General features: G+C 43.0%; 1 protein-coding gene across 4 annotated transcripts; it reads right to left on the reverse strand.

Moving 5' to 3' along the window:
* Positions 1-399: 399 nt before the first annotated feature.
* Positions 400-19,701, reverse strand: smoc2 (SPARC related modular calcium binding 2). Of its 4 annotated transcripts, none has more exons than XM_026356418.1 (13): positions 19,283-19,701; positions 13,979-14,141; positions 11,818-11,924; positions 11,606-11,705; positions 10,825-10,860; positions 8,551-8,598; positions 8,140-8,214; positions 6,437-6,623; positions 5,495-5,577; positions 1,939-2,038; positions 1,553-1,800; positions 1,051-1,088; positions 400-922 (listed from the first exon to the last, which is right to left on the reverse strand). In XM_026356418.1, exons 1-13 carry the CDS (start codon positions 19,355-19,357, stop codon positions 899-901), a joined length of 1,284 nt encoding a protein of 427 aa, XP_026212203.1. In that variant the 5' UTR covers positions 19,358-19,701; the 3' UTR covers positions 400-898. The 4 variants fall into 4 exon arrangements, with proteins under 4 accessions (XP_026212203.1, XP_026212201.1, XP_026212200.1 ...); XM_026356416.1 differs by having other exon boundaries at positions 8,551-8,631; XM_026356415.1 differs by having other exon boundaries at positions 8,551-8,631; positions 10,816-10,860.
* Between the last annotated feature and the right edge of the window lie 661 nt (positions 19,702-20,362).

The following is a 20,362-nucleotide window of genomic DNA, read 5'->3' on the forward strand; positions in this document are numbered from 1 at the left end:
AACATATACAAAGTACTGTGAGTATACCTTATGCAAATACACATTCAGAGACACATGCGCTGACACGTACACTACCCTTTTAATGGGCACTCCCACTACACACAGCCAATATTGATCCATTTATCTGTCTTCAGTCCATGTGGGAAATTTGTGACGAGAGCAGAGATAAGTACCATAAATTTTTGGAATTCTGAAATGTTTCCTCAGGGGATTTGGCAAGTTGGGATGATACACAACTTTTGCTATGTATGTATGACTAATACTTGGCTCCTGAAGACAACATGGTGGTTTATTAAAGACATGGAAAGAAAACACACATTAGGAAAAGACATACCATAATATAGAAGTCTAACTAAAGGGATACATCTTTGACATACTGAGACAGGCAGGCTCACAAAATGTATAAAAGAGTTCTTTATTTCTAATAAACATGATTACATGTGAACACGTAGGATGGTTTTAGGATGCATGTTTAAAAACTGCTGTACAAAGCAAAGACAGAGATGCTATAGATCAGTTCAGATCAGATGTGTGAAGTTATTATAGCTGTGTAGCAAACTATCCATATAGCTGCATTAACATCATCAACATGGGAAGAAAAGTACAATGTGGGAAGGGGCACAAAATGTAACATCAAATATTAAAACTTGTACAACTCTGAAAAGTACTTTTTAGACACACAAAGGACACATACATTGTATGTGTTAAATAATTTTTGTTTGTCAGGACATAAAAAGCTAACTACATCATTCACAGATTCAGCAGTCTGTTTAAATACCTTATTTCTACAAAGTGAATTTACATTTTTAAAGTACAAAGTGCAAATACTATGGTTTCCATTATTGCCGATTGGTCAGGGCAGATTCTCCGTGGAGGAGGGGAAATCTCAGTTGCTGGCTTAGCCCTGCTTCTTCAAGGGATTCTGAGGAGAGGAAGTTAAAATGGCATCAGACACGTGGCACAGCTTTTTTATTGACTGTATTTTTAGTAACAGTATTATTTCATGTGTCCTTATTTAATCCCCCGGTTTGGGAATAGCAGTTTACGTACTAGTTTACTGGAAGATAGGCCTTCTCCAGGTTTTGACCCTGTGAGACAAATCAATGAAATAAAGGTCACAAAAACATTGCAATTATGACAAAAAAGTCAAGTAAATTCAAACATCAAATCATTCAACATCAGCCTCCATAGATATAACTGACCCTTCACTAACAGCTGTCCCAAATGGTTGTTGATATCAAAAACATAGATAATTCCTGTTTAGTCCTAAAAATTCTGTCTTGCGACTTTTCACTCTTTTACATTTGCATATTACGACTGTAAGTCAGTGCTATAATAATGTTAAACAACTAGCTACTGATTAATCCATTATCTGCCTCCACACTTTTATCAGGCTTACCACAGCCTCTTGTGTACCACTATGGCTTGTGGAAAAATTCTGAGCTGGACTTCAGCTATGATCTAAGAAAAAAAATAATTTGACTATTGTATCATCAAACTTAAATCAATTTTCAAGACCCAGTGCATGTAGATATTGTGTTGTTCAGCTCACCTTCTTCTTTGGTCACCCCGAGGCAGCCCATCAGCTCTTGCAGAGACAGTGCCTTGTCGTTGCTGATGTCGCAGTACTCCACAAACTTTTTCACACACTTCTTTGGCTTGGACTTCTTGCGCAGGAAGCGTTTAAAAGGCTTGATCTCCTTCTTTCCAATATCCCCACTGGAGTTTTTGTCCAGCTGACTGAAGTACCAGTGAACTACTCTCTCTTCCAGAGTGTGGCTTGGGTCAGGTTCGGCCACTCTAAATGACAAATATCAGTTCATAATAAATGAGCATCCATCACTTCATCCAACTGTCAAAAATAATTGGGAATCTTTTTGGTAAATGACCAAACATCAGTAATCATATGATGAACATATCCACTTCCAAATGTCATACCTTCCGGCGGATGCTGGATCTGTCACGGCGTGCACCATGTCTGTTGACAGCGCGTCAAGAACACTTGTCAGGAACTCTGTTTTCTTTGCCCCGGGACAGCCTGGAAAATAAAGCGCAGATACTTCAATTAGTGTGTACAAGCATGCATTATGCTATTCAAGTGGACAAAAGTGTATGTACATGTCAGCAAACACAGAAAAAATGATCCCCTAGTTAACATTACAACGTGTGGCGTGGAATGCCGGCATCATAGGTGGCCTAATAAATGTCTGGGGTGGGACGTCATGTAACAGGCGGTGTAGTTTTAAAGTGAACAACACATAAAAATGGCAGAGGAGAAAATAAACCCAAATAACACTGTCGCAGTTGTCTTTTACGCCCTCTCGTAAATTGTCAGGCCTCCCCTCATCTGGAGGAGGAAGAGGGTACTTGTCAATCATCCTCGAGGCCCGCGAGTGGTTTTGACAGCTGGAGGCACAGGAGACGTTACTTAATATTGTATATATGGACGCTCCACAGATCACCTGCAATTCACCTTGGACATCAAGCGACATAATACAGTTCTGACAACTGTGTTACTATTTGTCACAGCAGATTTTCGATAGATGGTGGCGTTACCGTTAAAAATGTCATTTGGAGAAGAGCTGTAATTAACCCATAAATCTAAACCTATAATGTAAAATCTGTAATTAACTGCCCAACTAAAACCAACAACAGGAGCATTATTACATGCAGAATGATGGGAAAAAATTAAAATGAGGGACAACTAGAGTGGAATGACCCTAATGATAGTAATTATCTGTTGGGTCTTATAGTTTTAAGAGAGAAGAGGCCAAGGTTGTTGTGGAAGAGCTGAAGGCGATGGAGGCCTGAGAGATTCCTGGATTCCTCTCCCGGCTCTCCTCTGCTTTCTCACAGTCCAGCTTCCTTTTGCCATTCTGCTTGTGAAGCAGAAGAAATTCTCGCTACTCTTTTTATGACTCAGGCCTGCAGGGCCAGATTCTCCTGCGTTAAGAGATAATAGCATGCTTCACCCCTTTCTAACAGGTGGCGACCAGCATCGGCGTAAACACCCACCATCCATCCTCCACTACACCTTTCCCAAGTAGCACGTGGCCTTAGCAGCCTGCTCTGCTTAGGACTGAAACATTCACATGTCCAAACGGTCTCCTTTGCATGCAGAACAGACCTGCACAAGGTTTTAGTAGGTTCTTCCTTTGTGCAGGCCAGTAAAATATCTGACCCACCTGTTCATGGCCAAACTGGTGCCTTGTGGAGACTCTTGTGGTAAATCAGTCTAGACAGTCACACAATTGCACCCTTAGAAGGCAAATTGTTTTATCTGGCTTGGGTCTGGAGAGAGATTTGTGCGACGCAGTTGGACTTGTTTGTGGCTTAGTGTTTTTCATGGATAGCATATGTCCTCACTGTAATGCTGCTGGAATCTGACCATGTCGCCACCTCATTCAAATGGGAAGCCATCAGGTAAGGCTCCAGTCACTTCCTCCTGGCAGCAAACATTTTTCATCTAGGAGCAGGACAGATCAGCTTCTGTCTGTTTGGACACTGTTTAGCTGAGGGACAGGACACAAATGTTCCTGCTGTCCTTCAAAGGAAATTGAGTCTGGCCATTTTCCGTTCACTTCAAGGCTGCAGCAGCAGATGACTGCTGTCTTAGTCCCATAATGATTATAATTATGTAATGCCCAAGTTTGACAGACGCAGGATGGAATCAACTTAAGAAAGCCTCAAATGATGACATTTTCTTTCTTGTTGAAAAGATGAAATATGCACCACTATTTATACACCTCTATAAGCCATATCTACTGCCTGCAGAAAGTTGGCCAGTAAGTGCATGTTTGCATGCGTGTGCCCATGTGCTACTGTCAATAAGAAGCAGTGTTTTTCTATGGAGCCACATGGGGCAGAGCCCTGTCAGCACTCATAGCCACAGCTCCCAATGCCTGCCCTAGTGCTACCCCATGATCCCACTCTGGGGAGAAAAGAAGCCAAATACTCTGCTTTCCTCTCCTGCTGCTTTCAGGGCAAGTTGCTCCTTTCTCGCATCTCGCCCCATAAACCTCTCAACACCAGCGCTTCAACAGTAAATGGGCTGCAGCAATGTGAAGGCAACATTTGTAATTATCCCTGCATCATACAGTAACAGAGTTTACAACCACTGACGCAATGGATCATAAAGAAAACAAGATGCTGCATTTTTTGACCGTGTCCTGGCATATTTTAGAATTGGAGGACTGGCTGATATGGTCCAGGTTTTTTTTAGACAGGTTTAGAATGAAGTCTGTGTAATTGTGTGTGTTTGGTGATTACATAGCTGAATGAGCACAAATGTTTTCTACCATGTGTGTAGGGCGTGTTAGGTAGAGTTTAAGTTCTTTCTCATTGGATACCTGGCTGTTTTCCATCCCTTCACTCACACCCCATGCTGACAATTACACATTGTAATTTTCCCTGCTCAATATCTTTGCAACAATATACACCCTTAGTACCACTGGAAGGCTAAGATGAGTACATTTGTTAGTCTAACAAGCATTCAGCTGTGACTGTCTATCCCACTGTTTTATACACACTGTACTAGAGTCCTTGACACAGAGACAGAGTGCTGCTCTGCTGCTAAATGCAGCACCTGCAAGCAGAGAGCACAACTCTGGCCCAGTACACTGTTACATAAACAGTTACGGATGGGACAGGAACAGTGGCAGCTCTGTTTATACATTGCTGGATTATTAACATGTTTAACAAACCACAAAAAACAGCAAATTTGCCAAGAACCAGTCAGCTTTAAACTGGGATTTGGTTATATGCAGCACTTGAAACCTATAACTCTACTTTGCACTGGTATTATGACAAATCATGTAATGATACTGATGATAAAATGGAATATAGCCATAATTATCACTTAGTAATATGTAATTGAAACAAAAATATTTCACAGTTCTTAAACTCAAAATTTTAAAACTGTTACTATGTCTATGGTAAGTAGAAATGAGAAATTGATTTACATGCAGTTCTAAAATTAAATGACAAAACACATAGTTTGTGGCTGCCCTGCAAAATAAGTGATGCCCTATATCAGCAGGGCATCCAGTTACCAAAATCTCACCTGTAATTAATCCCACTCCATGACCACTATGCCCAAACCCCTTATCTACACTGCTGTCAGTCTTTCAGTACCTACCTCTTGCATCCTATTACCTATTATCTCTACCTTTCCTCCCTGCTGTTTCTCCTCCGTGATAGCATCCTGCTGTCCTCCATTTGCCCTGTCAGTTAAAGATTAATTCTGGTCCTGATCAATCTCTGTCTCTTTGCTTATTGACCACTGAGGAGCAGTATCTGGAAATCCTCAACTCTTTATCAAGTATTTCCTTGACCAACAATGCTAATGATGTCAACAAACACAAACACACACTCACACAGTGTTATCACAACCTTGGAAGCACAGCAGCGGTTCGAGGCCGACTACTGAAGAACTTCACCATGTGGTCTGAACAGAGAGGAAAAACAGACCTGAGTCCAGTCTTTAGAGACCCACCTTGGAGATGTCTGCTTTTGAAATGGTCCTTAGTTTTAGTTGGGTGGGCCCTGGCATTGCCATCACACTTTGGCTGTTCATACCTGCAACAGAGCATTCGTCATGTGAGAAAATGCCATTTCATTCAAAGTGAAAGGGTGTTTATAACTAACTTAAATAAAACCATCCTCAGTATAAAATCAGAGCAGATTTCCATGTTTTCCAATTAAATTACAGGAATTGAAATGATTGTTTTGTGGCAAACCAGAGGCTGTGAAAAACATCCAAAAAGAAGGGAAGGATTTGGAGCTGGTATGAGGAAGGAAAGGGGGAGTTATGATGGGAAAGAAAGAGATAGAGAGAGAGGCAGACAGGGAGCATGGGACACAAGGAAGCTTTAACTGCCTCTCTGAGAGCTGATGGAGTCTCGACTGCTGCTGTGTGACTGGGCCAATAGCTGACCTGGGACAGGGAGAGAGAAGGGGGAAAATCCACACTTCCATATGTGTGCTTATGTGCAGTCTGGCACTTTGCCTGGAGCCTTGTTAATCTGATACTCAGCCTCGCTGTTCAGTAAGAGTGTACCAGTGTCTACCGCTCTGCCAGCCTGACTGACCTCTGACCTGCCACTCACCAGACCATGTTTGTCTGCATAATTATGTGACTAATGTGCATTCGGGATACAAACTGAGAAACCTGTTTTTTCTGAGTTACTTGATTTTTATATATGGTTTTCTTGGAATTACTATAAACCTGAAAATGTTGAGAGGGAGGATTAGGCTCAGTTTTACTCTAGGACATTTAGAAGATATTTGCAGAGGGCATAAAGCTGGTCATCCAGTTAGACAGCCTCTCTATTAACTGGCATCTCTAATATGCTATGGTGGCTAAAATAAATTCTGTGAATCTTGGAAACCTGCCAGAGATAAGCCCTCAAATTTGGATAGGTGAAGTTTCTCTTACCTGGTGGAAGTCCCAGGTATGGGCCGTCCGGTGTCCACCAGCACACACCAGCAGTAGCCGGTGGAAGGATGGCATTGGACAGGCTTGTACAGTCCTCCTTGGGCGCAGTCTGGTATGAACACAGCATCGTTCTTGTGCTGCCTTGCCTCTTCCTGAGCTGACTGCTGCTCCTGATCACATGACGAGGCTGGAGAGAGGTAGTAGTAGTAAAGATACAGGAATCAACATAGGTGTCAGTGGATTCCTCACACAAACACTTAACCACCTGTGAAGACAGCAGTCACTTAGGTGGTCTAGGTCGTGTGACTTGGCAAATACAAGGTCCAGACACACACTTGATATAAACAAGTTGGTTTGTTTAAAGTTTAAATTTGAAGACATTCCTAATCAGATCTGGCTAACACTTCGGATTTCTACAACATGCACTGTTTGCAGCTGCTTTCTCATTACACTCTAACCATTGCTGCAAAGGAATCCCAGCAAAGGAGGGCAAAGGGATGGAGGATGAGTGCTCTGAGACAGTGTGTAGACTGCTATATCAGCCCCCCCTTGGCACTGTTTATGGACATTAAGGGGCTAATGACTAAGTACAGCTCCCTATGCCCCAAGTTATGTAAATATTTGGACACTCAGCTGCCCTCTGTGGATGTGTGTGACAAAAGAGAGAAAGAGGCAAGGAAAAAGTAGAACAGTGGTCAGTCGGGCCGCTGCTTTCACACGCTCACACACAGTGACACACTACTGCTGGGTGCTGTAAAGTATCAGGGACCTACTGTATATGTTTGCATTTTCCCCATAGTACTTTCTTTTGTCCATACATAGAGAAAGCAGCAGTCTCCATGGGAGAAAGATGTGGTTTTGCAGAGCCTCAGCAGGCTCACTTTTTTCTGTGCGACAGCATCTGTCTCTGCTGTCTCCAGCAAAAATTTGAGCATTAAACTCAGGGATGGAAGTAGAGCTCTTCTGGCTTTCATCACCAATCTCTCCCTTTCTTCCTTGCTCGCCCCAAGGCACGGAAGCTACTGCGGGATTATGGATATCCCTTTTCTTTGTTTATTTTCATTAGCGATCTTTACCCACACAAAAGAAACCAAATGAAATGCCTCCCTGCCTCCTCAACCGACTCTCTTCGCTCCAGTTCCTCCGTATGTGCTCTCTTTGTTGGGGTGGCTGCTTTTTTTCACCCTAATACCCCAAAGAGCACATGGTAATCAAAACCATCAATGCTGCATTTCTCAGGCTTTTTTATTGGTTGTAAATTATGATAATGGGATTCACACACAAACGCACACAGGGTTCTCATCTTTAGGCTGGCCTCAAAATAGTTTTATGCAAAAAGGAGCATATTTCCCCAAAGAGCAAAAAAGCAACTGATCTGTATAATAAGATAAACCAGTACGTGTGTAAGAGGAGAGCAGAATGGACTAGCCAGAAGAATAGGAGATCCTGTGTTTGTGCCATGTGCTGATAATTACAGATATGCTGTAACGCTAAGAACCACAGAGAAGCAGATCCTCAAAGCCTGACGCACTCCAACACCAAGATGTATTGGTTTCACAACCAACCATCTGTCCTTAGAAGACAGGAACAGCCTCAAACCATGATTGCTCACACAAGTAGGAAAAACACAGAGCATGCTTTCAGTTGAGGTTTGCAAACACCCGATCACCGTCATTAAGGAAAAAGTATTCTTTGAAACTCACATGGTGCTCTGGTTCTGTTGTTCTGCCGGCTGCGAACCTGCTCCGTCCACAGAGTGGGATACTGGGAAATGATGTCTGAAAGAAATCACCAAGGCAGCTTTATTAGCCCCGAATAAAAACACACTAAATTATCATGTGAGCCAAACCTGGCTGTTCCAAAACTCACAGACTGTAAAAGGCACATCAAGGTTATTGTATCTCAAACTGCTGGAGTGGAAGTGGAGACTAAATTGCAAATGACAGCTGTGACCAGAAACACAGCAACAAAAAGAGAGGGAAGTAGACCATGACTGCGTCTTCTCCAGTCTCATCAACTAACATTAGCATAAAATCAGAAAACAGTCCAGCGGTGATGGATTAAATTTACTGTCTCAGTAAACACGGGCACATTATCATAAGATAAGAACTCACCTTCTTCATCTACAGCAGGCTGTGGATCCACCACTAGGCCAGTCTCATCTGCATTTAGAATGGAGAATATTTGCAAGGAGACTACAATTACGAGAGTAAGCTAGATTAGAGAACACTTAACTATGTCAGATTTGCACGTTGCCCGGCCAGAAAGGACGGTGGCAGTAGGAGAGGTGAGGACAGTTGTAAAGAGAAAGAGGGGGGTGTGTAGGAAGAGTGGAACAAGATAAGAGGGTAGGACAACCAGAAGTATAGTGGTCATATAGTCCCATAGTTTCACTTCATGCAAAAAGGGAGATCCTTGTGCTATGGGGGACAGAATGAGATAAATTATTATGAATGAGGAGGGGAAAGCTGTCCCCGACGATCTTCTCCATCTTTCCATCGCTTGCGTTTGAGCTATGAAAGCTGTGTGAAGGTGGGAGAGAATGCAGTAGTCAATGCTGAGATAAACCAATTTACAGTGGAAGAATGATGCTCAGTGTTTATTTGGTCTCTGTTTATTTGTTTGATTTGTGGTAAGAGGGAGACGGGGATGGAGGTTTTGAGATGCTTAGGGTGAGACCACGGCCATAGGTGTGGTTAACCTCAGTGTGGGTCACTCATTCTGCTCAAAGTAAAGCTCGGTTAATGCATGAGTCAGGGTATCTCTTATGGGTTGCTCCACAAACAGAGAGAGAGATTAAGTTTATTTTTTTTTATGGAATTCTCCATTCCAAAAATCAGGATTTTATATTTAATGCATTTAATGTTTTTTTTTCTACGCCAGCCATTCATCTTCTCAAGGATGCCTGGTGGATAAAAATACATACAGTCCGTGTGACTGACTGGGGCAGACGTGTTATTACTCTGCTCACTTAACGGATGGAAATGCCATTTCAAAAAGTGTATTTATGATTCGGATTTACGACAAACCACTAATGACCTATCTTTACTTTGTGGCCTTTTACATGACTGTAACACCTCTTTTAGCATCTGCCAGGAAACCCCCGCGCTATTTGTGGTCATTTGCAGCATTAGTTTAACTGCTGTTTGTCAGTCGTCAGCTGCATATGCTTCCAGCATGTGAATAAACTGATCAAGTTAAGCACTAGAAATGGGTTTATGGTTAGGCATTTGATGTCTGACTTTACCAATACTCTGATAATAAAAGTGCAGCATTGACTGCTGTGGAATGCTTAGGTGCTGATGGGCTTCTGCTGAATCAAAATATTGATGCAATCACTGCTATTTTCAGTGCTGGCACACCACAAATCTACAGTTTATTCTGCTTTTCACCACCCTGTTTATCCAACCAGTTCAAATTGAACCACAACCCCCTCTCCACCTCCTTGACTCCCTCGGTCCCTCTCCCACCACCCTGCCTCCTCTCTCAAATTTTGCATTCCCACTTGATCTATGTGTAATGAGTTGGCCGGGTTCAGACAGACACTATACCCAAGACTGTTTACAGAGAGAGAAGTGCAGACGTAAATGTCACACTGACAGGAATAACCCATGTGACAAACACAAGTGGACGAATACAAACTTTCTCTCTCTTACAAACATACACACTTTCATTCATACAAACCCGCACAATCACATAAGGAATTGATCTAAATCTACCCAAAATTAACTTTTTCCTTTTTTCCTTAAGTCACTTCAGTTAAACAATGTCTCAAAAGATCAGAGTGAGATATACAGTATCTTGAGTGGAGCCAGAGAAAACCTTGTGTGAGTGATTCTATATGTGGAGGAGGGCAGACAGGGTTGATGAGACACAGTGAAAGGAGGCTGGAGGACAAAGTGTGACCATTTCCTTGTTTCTTATGACACTGTGCTGAAAAGGAACCAAGATGAAGAGAGATAAAGTTAGGGAAGAAGAGCTTGTGAAAAGTCAGCGTTCTTCCATTCTGGCTGCTCCTTTGCTGTTTGGCTGCCTGGTAAAGGCAACAGGTTATAGACGCTGTAGCCACTGGTGGTGAGCACCGAAGCCCAAGACTTGTTACTCAGTTACAGAATGCTTTTATATTAGCCTCCAGGCTGCACACACTCTCAAATTGACAAAATATTACAGAGGCAAGCCTTAACAGGCACCCCGCTCTGCACATCTCTGACACAGATGCAGGCAAACAGACAGAAATACAAATGAATACACATACAGTACATCCATGCATGCTTAGAATACGTGCACACATGTACACGAGGAAACACGAAAGCTCACATCCACATGTAAAAGGACTGAATGTGCTGCTGAGAATGGATTTTCTTCAATTAAAGTCTCACCTGCTTTACCTGGCTCTCTTGTGGTAGCTCTCTCTTGTTTTGATCCTGAAAGGCGACAAGTTCAAAGTAATTAAATTTCACCACACACCTTCTCACTTGTGAGAAAACACAGAAGATTACAAATCTTTGCAACTAACCACTATCAGACCTAAGTAGGGGGTGAACCACAGTGGGAAATGATTTCCTGCAATGGAGCTACAGTTTCTGAACATTTTAGACTTCATATAAATATCTAAGGATAAAGTACAGTTGGCAGTTACGACTACTGCTGCTACTGCCCCAGTAATTCTGGAGCTTTTTCACTAAGTAGACAGCAGCAGCTTCCAGCGCAGCCCCGTGGAGATGCACAGTGAGGACATGTGGCATTGGTTATTTGATTGCTTGGCAGACACCATCCTCCAAGAACACTTACATTCCTTGCAGTTTAACTATGTTGCTCAACTCTGCTGAATGAATATTCTACTAGGCTTATTTACGCCACAGCCCCATGCCTTGAGCAACGCTCAGTCCTCGGGTGGCCATCAAACCCTGTGGCCGTCGGTCCAGTCATTGACCACTTTCCCACAGGAGCGAAGATTACACCTCCCACAAACATGGAATGTCATGCTTTGTTGTGCTGAATTCGATTTAACATTGTTGCCAAACAAAATTACAGAAACTGCATTTGAGTGCAAATCAGTCATTTTCTATGTCATAAGATGTACTAGGGAACTAAACTGTTATACAATAGGCATAAGTGTGTACATTTTTAGAAAGATGTCATAAGATTGGGTGCAGGGGTTTTACCCACCTTGGCATCGAGGTTTCTTATTGGCCACTGCTGAACCACTGATGGGTCGGCCATCGGGGGTAACACACCAGCAGTATCCAGTGTAGCTGTGGCACTGAACCTATAATAAAACAGCATATAAACACAAAAAACAGTTAGTCTCTTCCACCGTGGCCTCACTAGTCCTGTGCATTGCATCATATTTAAAACATTTACATTTCGTTTTTTGTTACCTCGCTGTATGTGCCATCAGGGTTGCACACAGGCACAAAGACCTGTGGAAAGAGCTTCTTGGCCTGCTGCTCTGTGTACTTCTTCTCTGCTACACATCTGGATGTATCTGAAAACACCACAAATCACCAGAATCACTACACATCAGAGAGACCCATGACTCAACCCACAGCTTAACTATTTTCTTATGCTGCAAACTATGAAACCACCATACCAACAACAAAGGTCAAGAGAAGATGTTGAATCTCACATATGATAAGGAGTGGAAGAAAAATGCTGGCGGGGAAACTATTTAAGACATTTCGGAAGTGGCAGATATTTGTGTGGCTGGGAATAGAACCAAGACCCCTGGTCTTATTAAGAGCAAGTCAGGCAAGCCTGCGCAGTGCCTGGTGGTAAAGCCATTACTGAGTGAAGCAGCTCCTGTACAACATTCCAGTCACCCAAGAAAAGGGCTGATGCACAAGGAAAACCTGACCCTTCCTTAAAGCTTCACTCAGTCTGTCTCACTCTCCTTCAAAACCTCGAACCTCTCCTCCCATCAGCCAGAGCCATCCTCCAAGTATTTGTCAATATAAATGCGTGGGAGCAATTTTTCACCTTTGTGTACCTTAAGTATTTTCACATCTCTCTGTCAGAGCCAAGGCTCATCCTGCTTCATCTCAACTGACCAACAGCACCAGCTGTGCAAACTCTCCGGAAATGTTGGGCAGCGAGGAGTGTGATGGTTACTTATGTGGCACATTAGCTGCCACGCAGCGCTCGTCTGGCTGGCAGGTTGAAATCACATTAAAATAATGACTCACACTAAGTTGAAAAACGTTCACCAGTCTGGTGAGGAGGCCGCATGTCGCTGGCATGGTTTACAGAAGAGCATGCAATAGACACATGCAGGGAAATGTGTGCTGGTTTCTCTCAGTCTAGAGTTTTTGTGTCACTGTCACTGATGAGGAGCGGGGGTAAGACGGTGGATGTTCCGGTTGGAGGAAAACAGTGGGTTGAGGAGCTCTAAAGTTAGCTCCAATGGAAAAACCCCACACCATCATCCTTCTCAAGAAGACTCTGAGCAAAAATCTTACTGGAAAAAATGACAGGACACTTCTGAGAACAGTGATAGAAAACAAATGTGGTGCCAGTTTCACCATCCTTGAACACAATCCCATCTCTGTGCTTTTAGAGCAGACTGGCCCTCTGGTTTATTTCGGCTGCTGACTCGGCTGTTGCTGCTGTGTCTTTCACCCTGGCCATCCAGAAGCAGAGGGGGGTATGGACCCTTGTAGACCCGATGTTATTGACGCATACAATATGACTTTCATGGACTCTCGTCCCTTTCAGCTCCCTAGCTGGAATCCTCTATTCTGTGTCTCGATGCTGTCCGCCACATCCAGATGTCCGCTTAGAGACGTTGCCATAGAGACCCAGCGCGGGCATAAAATCGTGGAATGCTTTTTCATCATATGAGACTTCTTTTTAAGCAAACCCCTTTTGCTCACGCTCAGTGCATTAGTGATCTAATATTGTGATGTGTAAGAATGGGGCATTGTCCCCAGTCTGCAGAGTGATGAAGTAGCAGTATAGAGTTGGTGAGTAGGGCGGGGGTGAGAGGGTTCGGAGCTGCAGCATTGGGGTGCATGGACTCTTCCTTCTTAACAATGATGGAGTCTGTGAGCTGCCTGACCTCACTGACTTTCCTTCATCAACCACATATGTTCAGCTTTACATCAAGTAAGATGAAAATGACACGATACATTCTTAAGATATTTCATTCGAAGGCTTTCGCCTCTGCATAATAAGTCGATGCGCGAGAGCTGAAGGCATTTCAAAGGAATAAGGAAGCTGTTGGTCCTGTGACACTGTTTGTAATTTATATCTGTTGTACCAAAGGATGACATTTATAGGTAAACAAAAATAATTTCAGCAAAAAAACAAAATACCTGACTATATTAATAAACTAACAAAAAAGTACAAATGGTGTGAAATGACAAAATCAACAAGACAGCAGCAAGCCCCACCACCCACTCTCACTGTGTCAACCTCACTCATCCTCCCAGCACTCAAAGAATCAATTATGCTGAAATGAATTTAACCCACAAGTTTCTACTGTGACCCACTCTGTGCATTTGACAGCGTCAGGCGGCGCTGAAGCGTGACTTATGATCTGACCTTTGCATGGCCCTCGGATGACCTCCAGCTGGGGGTCGCGGCACTTGGCTCGGAGGAACTCGCAGCGAGATGTGAAAGTCCTGCCATCTGAGGCACACAGGGGTTTGCGAGGAGCTCCGCTGCATTCCATGTTGCACTCCTTATCCTGGTCCACCCGCAGGAACTGCACAAGTGAAAAAGTTGGGAGATAAGCAGAGAAAACATTTGCTAAATGAGCCATTTCTGGGAATCAGCGAGAAATGCACCATTGAAGTTCAATCATCACAACAAGAGGTGTGATTCTGGAAAAACTTACAATGACTAGGGCTTGGCAAATCCCCCAAAAAGGATATAGGTGTCTATTGCTAAAGTCATACATAACTTTATCAGAGATTAATGGAGAAATGCTACATTCTTTTATCAATATACCAGAAAGCATTGATCAACAGCACACAGACCAACCACAGACAAGTGTGTCAGGGTGCAGCCATGATTTTGTCTTTGTCTATAAAAGACTGGAGAAGACTTGACTGGTGCTTCCTCTTCTCTTTGTTTGTGCCAACACCTGCACGCTGGCACCTGGAATCACTGCTGAGGATTTTTTTTTTTTTTACTAAGCCATGAAAAGAGAAACAAGGATGGAGACTCTTGGCTGAACGCATTGGATCACCTGTATCAATGCCACCATTGTATCTGCCACCGTGGTATGAAACCCCCTCGCCAAGCCACACAATGGGACGGCGGTGGTGGTGAGGGGGGTGGCAACAAGCTGTGACTGCTACAATGAATGAAAAGACAGTGAATGATAGAGTGGCTGAATAAACTAGATGTCAGAAAGCTTTGTGCTGCTACAGTGTGAGCGCTGGGTTTACATAAAGTTTGCGTGATTCATTCAGTTCAGTGGAATAATGACCTGGGTAGAATGGAAAAACCAAAACATAACAAAACTCTATGTCCATGCCCATGCAGGTCCTGTTTTAGTCAGTCACAACCAAAGATAAATAGGTTTCTGAACCCTCTTTGTCTTCTCTCATATTGAAAATATTTGCACATGTGAAAATATTTTAATTTTTCATTCGGTTTTCTCTTTTGTTTTGTGACATTTTCATTCCGGTTTCAGTGTATGCATGTCCAAAATATGAATACCCTCTCTTTTAATTATTCATAGCAGACACACAGACAGATTTCTTTCATTTTACTCACACACACACACAGTCGGTGCACAAAGCAGGCAAAATTGTCCACACATCCACAAAGACGGCAGGATGATCAATACTAAAATTTGCTGCGTCTGATATCTTACAAGTGAAGTGAGCGATGAGGTTTGGTGAAAGCCCCCTGTATTTAGACGAGCCAGGCTACGGGGCTGCATGCACCTGGAAGAGGGTTGGCAGAAAAGGCAACGTTGCCCATGGCCAGCCTGGGGGGAGACACAGCCCACTCTGTCAACCCCGCTCATAAATCTTCCTAGAGTGCTGGTGGGGTTGTGAGGGGACATCAGAGAGGAGAGGCTCGTTGAAACACATCGGAAGACGAGCCGCAAGGCATGAGGAGTCTTTGAATTTAATTAAAAAAAATTAAAAATGTAAAAAAATAAGAAACTTTTTTTTACAACCTCTTTCTTCACTGCAGAGACAGAGAAACATTTCCTTCCGAGGACTGAGCGTTCCTCAAGCCTGTGTCCGACTCTCAAAATACTTTCATCCCTCCCTTTTATGTTGCCTATTTCTGATAGTTAAAAAAGAATATTGTTTTAATTCAGGCAAGATAACACAGACTATTGCAGCACTATTACAGAGTAGTCTTTATTTTGGATCCCCTCAAAAGTCCCCAAGGTAAATCCCAAGATAGGAAAGAATTTGAAATAGGAATCTGAAAAATTTGTGTTTGACATTACTGTTGTTTTATATTTGATCTTACATGTTGAACATGGTGAAAAAAAAAACATTCACATCCACATTCAGGCCTTAATCAGCAAGGGCTTAACTTAGTCCACAAGCCTGAAAAGTTGATTAATGATTGAACAACAGAAACGTCTGACTTTAATGATGTGTGGACGGTTTCAAACATTCTCCACATTGTCCCCCATAAAGTAAGCACCTGTTATTTAATGTCATCTTTAGAATAACTGCTGTTCTACTTTTATTTGAGAACAAAACATAAAGTACAATATTTGTAGAACAGTACCACTGAGATACTCCAGTTCGTTTTCAATTGCTGAATAGTTGTATTCTCTTTGGGTCCCACATTTCCTTGCTCTCCCTCCCACCCTGCCCCACTTATTAGTTTCTCTGCATTTTTTGGATTGTTTGCATCACTGCATCTAACTGACAGTCTCCCGTCACTACCCCCGTTTCTCTCTCTCCAACTGTCCTCCCATGACATCCTTCTGGAGCAGTGACCTTCTCTCACCCTTCACTCTGTCTCCCAGAACTCACTTCTTCACATAAAGTCCAGCAGGCGTGGCAGACTGGTCTTACAGCTGGTTTTGCCGAAGACCGCAACCTTCCAAAGCCAGGAACTTCTCTGATAGTGTCTGAATCCATCTGGGCATGCTTGGTGGTGGACCGCCAGCCTCGCCACAGACTACGCTGGCCACCCCAGTGGTCACAGTACACTAGCATTATCAGCATTAGTTCCTGCCAGCTAACAGACTGACAACCCAAACAGAGTCATTCAGCAGCTCAGCAACCTCCTAAATGTTCACTGTACAGCACACAGCCGAGTGCCAAGTGCCTGCAAGTTTAGGATAAAGCCCCAAGACACAGCATGGAAAAACACAGTTAGCCATGAAATCAGCCACCCAGATTCACTATCAGACATCCAAGTGTTTATTTCACAGTCAAAGTAGGCCACACTGCAGCAGGAGCCAATAAGAGGAAGAAGTGTCAGACTAATGGTGCATTGAGGACCTCTTCCTCCTGTGTGTTCCAAAAGGTAGTGAGCTGTCTTCTGCACATCAGTGTGTTTGGCCTGTGGTGATGGATGGGCGAGGCTAAGGTAGAGCCCTGACACTCCCCTGATGTCTCATTCCAGCCTCTCCAAGCTGGCACCATCAGCATGCACAGCAACACAGTGGAGAATGATGAATGGCCTATGCCTCAGCTACATGCAGCACAAACTTCCATCCTGATTGATCATAAAAGGAAAGTCATACAAGACAGAACACATATTCTCAATGAGTCTAGACTCAAAACCACGTATTGCTCAAATCCTTTTCTTGTCTACTTCCAGGCAGCTGGCTCTCACTTTTTTTTTCTTTATTTTGCTTTCTCTCCTTTCACGATGTCTTTTTTCTTTGTGCAGCTCTCTTGGAGGATGCTTTTTTGCATCTGCTCAAATAATACAAGAGGTTGGCAAAGGAACAAGAGACACACAAGAGAGGGCGAGACGGGCGGAGTGTAAGGGAAGTTTTTTTCCAAGACCAACCAGCATACAAATCAAATCCTATTACCTCCCACTGGCTCTGCAGTATTGTGGGATTGAATGGAGTATGGAGGAGGTGAGCTTCCAGCAGAGAGCACATTGTAGGCTGATAAGGACCTTCTGGGCTAGGAGGCCCCTGCTTCCAGAGCCCCAAGAGGCCCCTCACACCACAGCTCTGCAGGGTCAATGGGGGACCCAGTTGAGAACCGACATGTTAAATGGCCTTGGCGGGAGTTTCCTGCGTGGATGCTAGGATGCAAAGGGGATCATTAGTTTCCAGCATGGTGGAAAAGGAAGAAAGTGACTTTAAGCAGGCAACTAACTCAATCAAAGGCTGTGAAAAAAAGAGAGCTGGTGTGAGAGGCCACTCATAGTCGTGTGGAAATGAGAAAGATGTCTCTTTGCAGGTGCACAATTTTATGAACAATGGAACCCATATGTTATGGTAAAATTGGTTTGTATAGGTTTGAAAAGGAGGCAGCCAGTGTTGTACGTGCCCTCATCTTTTCACACAATATTTCATACATCCATAAACTATGGAAAAAGTCTGCTTCATGAATAACCTGGGCAAATATCCCGTGCATTTAACTGCCTGTTGGACCTCAAATATGCACAAAATATGACATGGAGACGTTTTCTTCAAAACCAGCAATAAACTCTCCTGTGTCATTCATATAATAAGCCATGCTCCATGCACTCTTCCAATAAAAAAGACGTAATGAATCACAGTGAGAAGGTATAAAAACAGACATATTCACCACAGAATCATGCAGTGTAATCTCATTCTTACAGTCATTTCCAGAGCATAGTGCTTATTGTGTCACAGCCAAACGCATTAAATGCTGGATAAATATCACCAGTCTTGACACTTCAATAAGGAAACACTCACATTATCTGTACTGATATTATTTTTGTTTAAATTTGTGTATGATGGTGAACATTTAGGGGAGGCTCTGCTGAGTGCAACAATTCCTCCCACATTCCACGACTCCATCTACAGTGCCGTCGGGGGGAAAGATCCCCAACCCTTCACCTGCAGGTTAACTACTCATGGCCATTTGTTTCCAATGGGATTTTAAAGCATCATCACCCGGAACATAAATAATGTGCCTGGGGGAGGTGACTATCACATCAGCCTCTAAATCAAGGTGGAAGCCTCAGACAGTGCACATTCTGCTCTTAATTATTCCTCCTTCCGAACAGTACCTGCACTTGATCGTGACCATGAAATTTCACTCATCTGCTTTGCTGCTGTAAACAATGCCATGTGTTTTGGTGCAGAAAACCTTCAAATACTGGCACACTCAGCACCTAAGGAACCACTGTACAACAAGAGAGGCAGAAAAGCTGAGGATCTGGCAGACATGCAGAGGCACTAAAAACAAACCACAGTGGTGCAAACAGACCAGTAAACTTCTGAAAAGGAAGACAGCAGCTTGGCCATCTCAATGTGCAGAGATCCTGAAATACAACGAGATGCAGTTTTCCAGTGGAAAACTCTCTATTTGATAAACAATTGCTATTTACATTCCACCTTTAAAGGAGTCTGAATTTGCATCCATAGAATATAGTCACTTTTATGGAAACATGTCGCAAATAACTTATTATCAGCATAGACCATAATGATTTTTTTTTAAATCTCTCAATGTGTTTATTCATAATTTTCAATATTAGCGGTTCTGGTTGGGGTGAAACTTTCACAAAAAGGACACAAGAAAAGTTCAGTCTTATGAAATATTGACTAAAAATTGTAATTCTCTCGTTACAGTTTCTGTTGGAAAAAGATTACCAGTGCGTAATGAACCTGGTGTTCACAGGCATATGGTTCATTTTAAACCCCGTGCTTTTAAGCCTGTATTTGAATTAGACCTCTTCGGGGAGTTGTGTGTCTTTTCCTACCGTGAGAGCGGAGAACTTCTGAGCGCGTCCAGCGCACAGCAGACAGAGGAAGACCAGCAGCGGACGGACGCGCATCCTGACGCAGCGTGGCAATAAAATGTCCAAATTGCGCACGGTCCAGAATTCAGTCAGAGTTGCCTGAACTTCACTAAAGCACCAACACTGTCTCTGGAAGGCGTCGAAGACGTTAAAATATCCACAGTAGTCCTTGCGAAGATGTGGCAGTGGTAGAGAGAGGGTTGCTGGTTTATTTCACGTCGTCTCCTTGGTTTCGACTGCCAAACCATTTGTGTAGACACTCTCCTTATTTCTGGCAGCACGATGAACCCCCCCGTGTCCCTGACCTTTTCCCCTCCCTCGGTGTCTCCCTTTCTCCCTCTCCACAATACGACTTCTTTTCTCCGCACCTCCTCCTTCCACACTTGATTTTGTGAACCAGATCTCTTATCAGTAGGCTGTACAGCAGCCGGGAGGCAGGTAGGTAGGTGGGACAGTCTGTGCTGAGAGCTGATGGAAACACGTCAGGTTTTCTTTTCTGTCCCTTCTCTTCCAAAACCACAAAAAGACATATTTATATCAGAGAAACGTGTGATGATGTTCTCCGACATTATGCATTCATTTGTTGATAGAACAAATTCATTGTTGCATCCAACATTTAACCAAATGGTTAGTTGGAGCTCAGCTATTTCTCAATTAATCTAATGGTTGTTGTTTGTAATGAATGATAAAATAGTGAGATGGTTCACCACAGTTAACCAGTTGACCAAAGTGACACCTTCACAAAACTTGTTTCAGAAAATAACTTGTCCATTATCAAAAATAATACCAATTAACTTTCTGTCACGCTGCCGAGCTTCATTAAACACAGGATCGTGTAATCTTTATGTTTAGTATGCAAAATATAAAAAAAATGTAAATTCGTTATTAAATCTTGAGCACAATAGCAAAGTAAAAAGTCTAATAAATTAGTTTTCTCTGATTCAGATGGTCGTGCATGTACTTTCTCTGCACACGGGAACATTCATTCATTTTATCACTTTAAAATAATATCATGCTAAGAAACTCATCATCATCAAACAT

Source organism: Anabas testudineus, chromosome 15 (assembly GCF_900324465.2).
Source record: "Anabas testudineus chromosome 15, fAnaTes1.2, whole genome shotgun sequence".
NCBI lineage: Eukaryota > Metazoa > Chordata > Actinopteri > Anabantiformes > Anabantidae > Anabas > Anabas testudineus.

Coding starts and splice junctions, on each gene's coding strand:
- smoc2 (XM_026356415.1), bottom strand. CDS start 19,357: ATGCGCGTCCGTCCGCTGCTGGTCTTCCTCTGTCTGCTGTGCGCTGGA. Junction 11,925..13,978: donor CATCCGAGGGCCATGCAAAG/GTCAGATCATAA, acceptor TGGTGTTTTCAG/ATACATCCAGATGTGTAGCA. Junction 923..1,050: donor GCCTATCTTCCAGTAAACTA/GTACGTAAACTG, acceptor TCCTCTCCTCAG/AATCCCTTGAAGAAGCAGGG.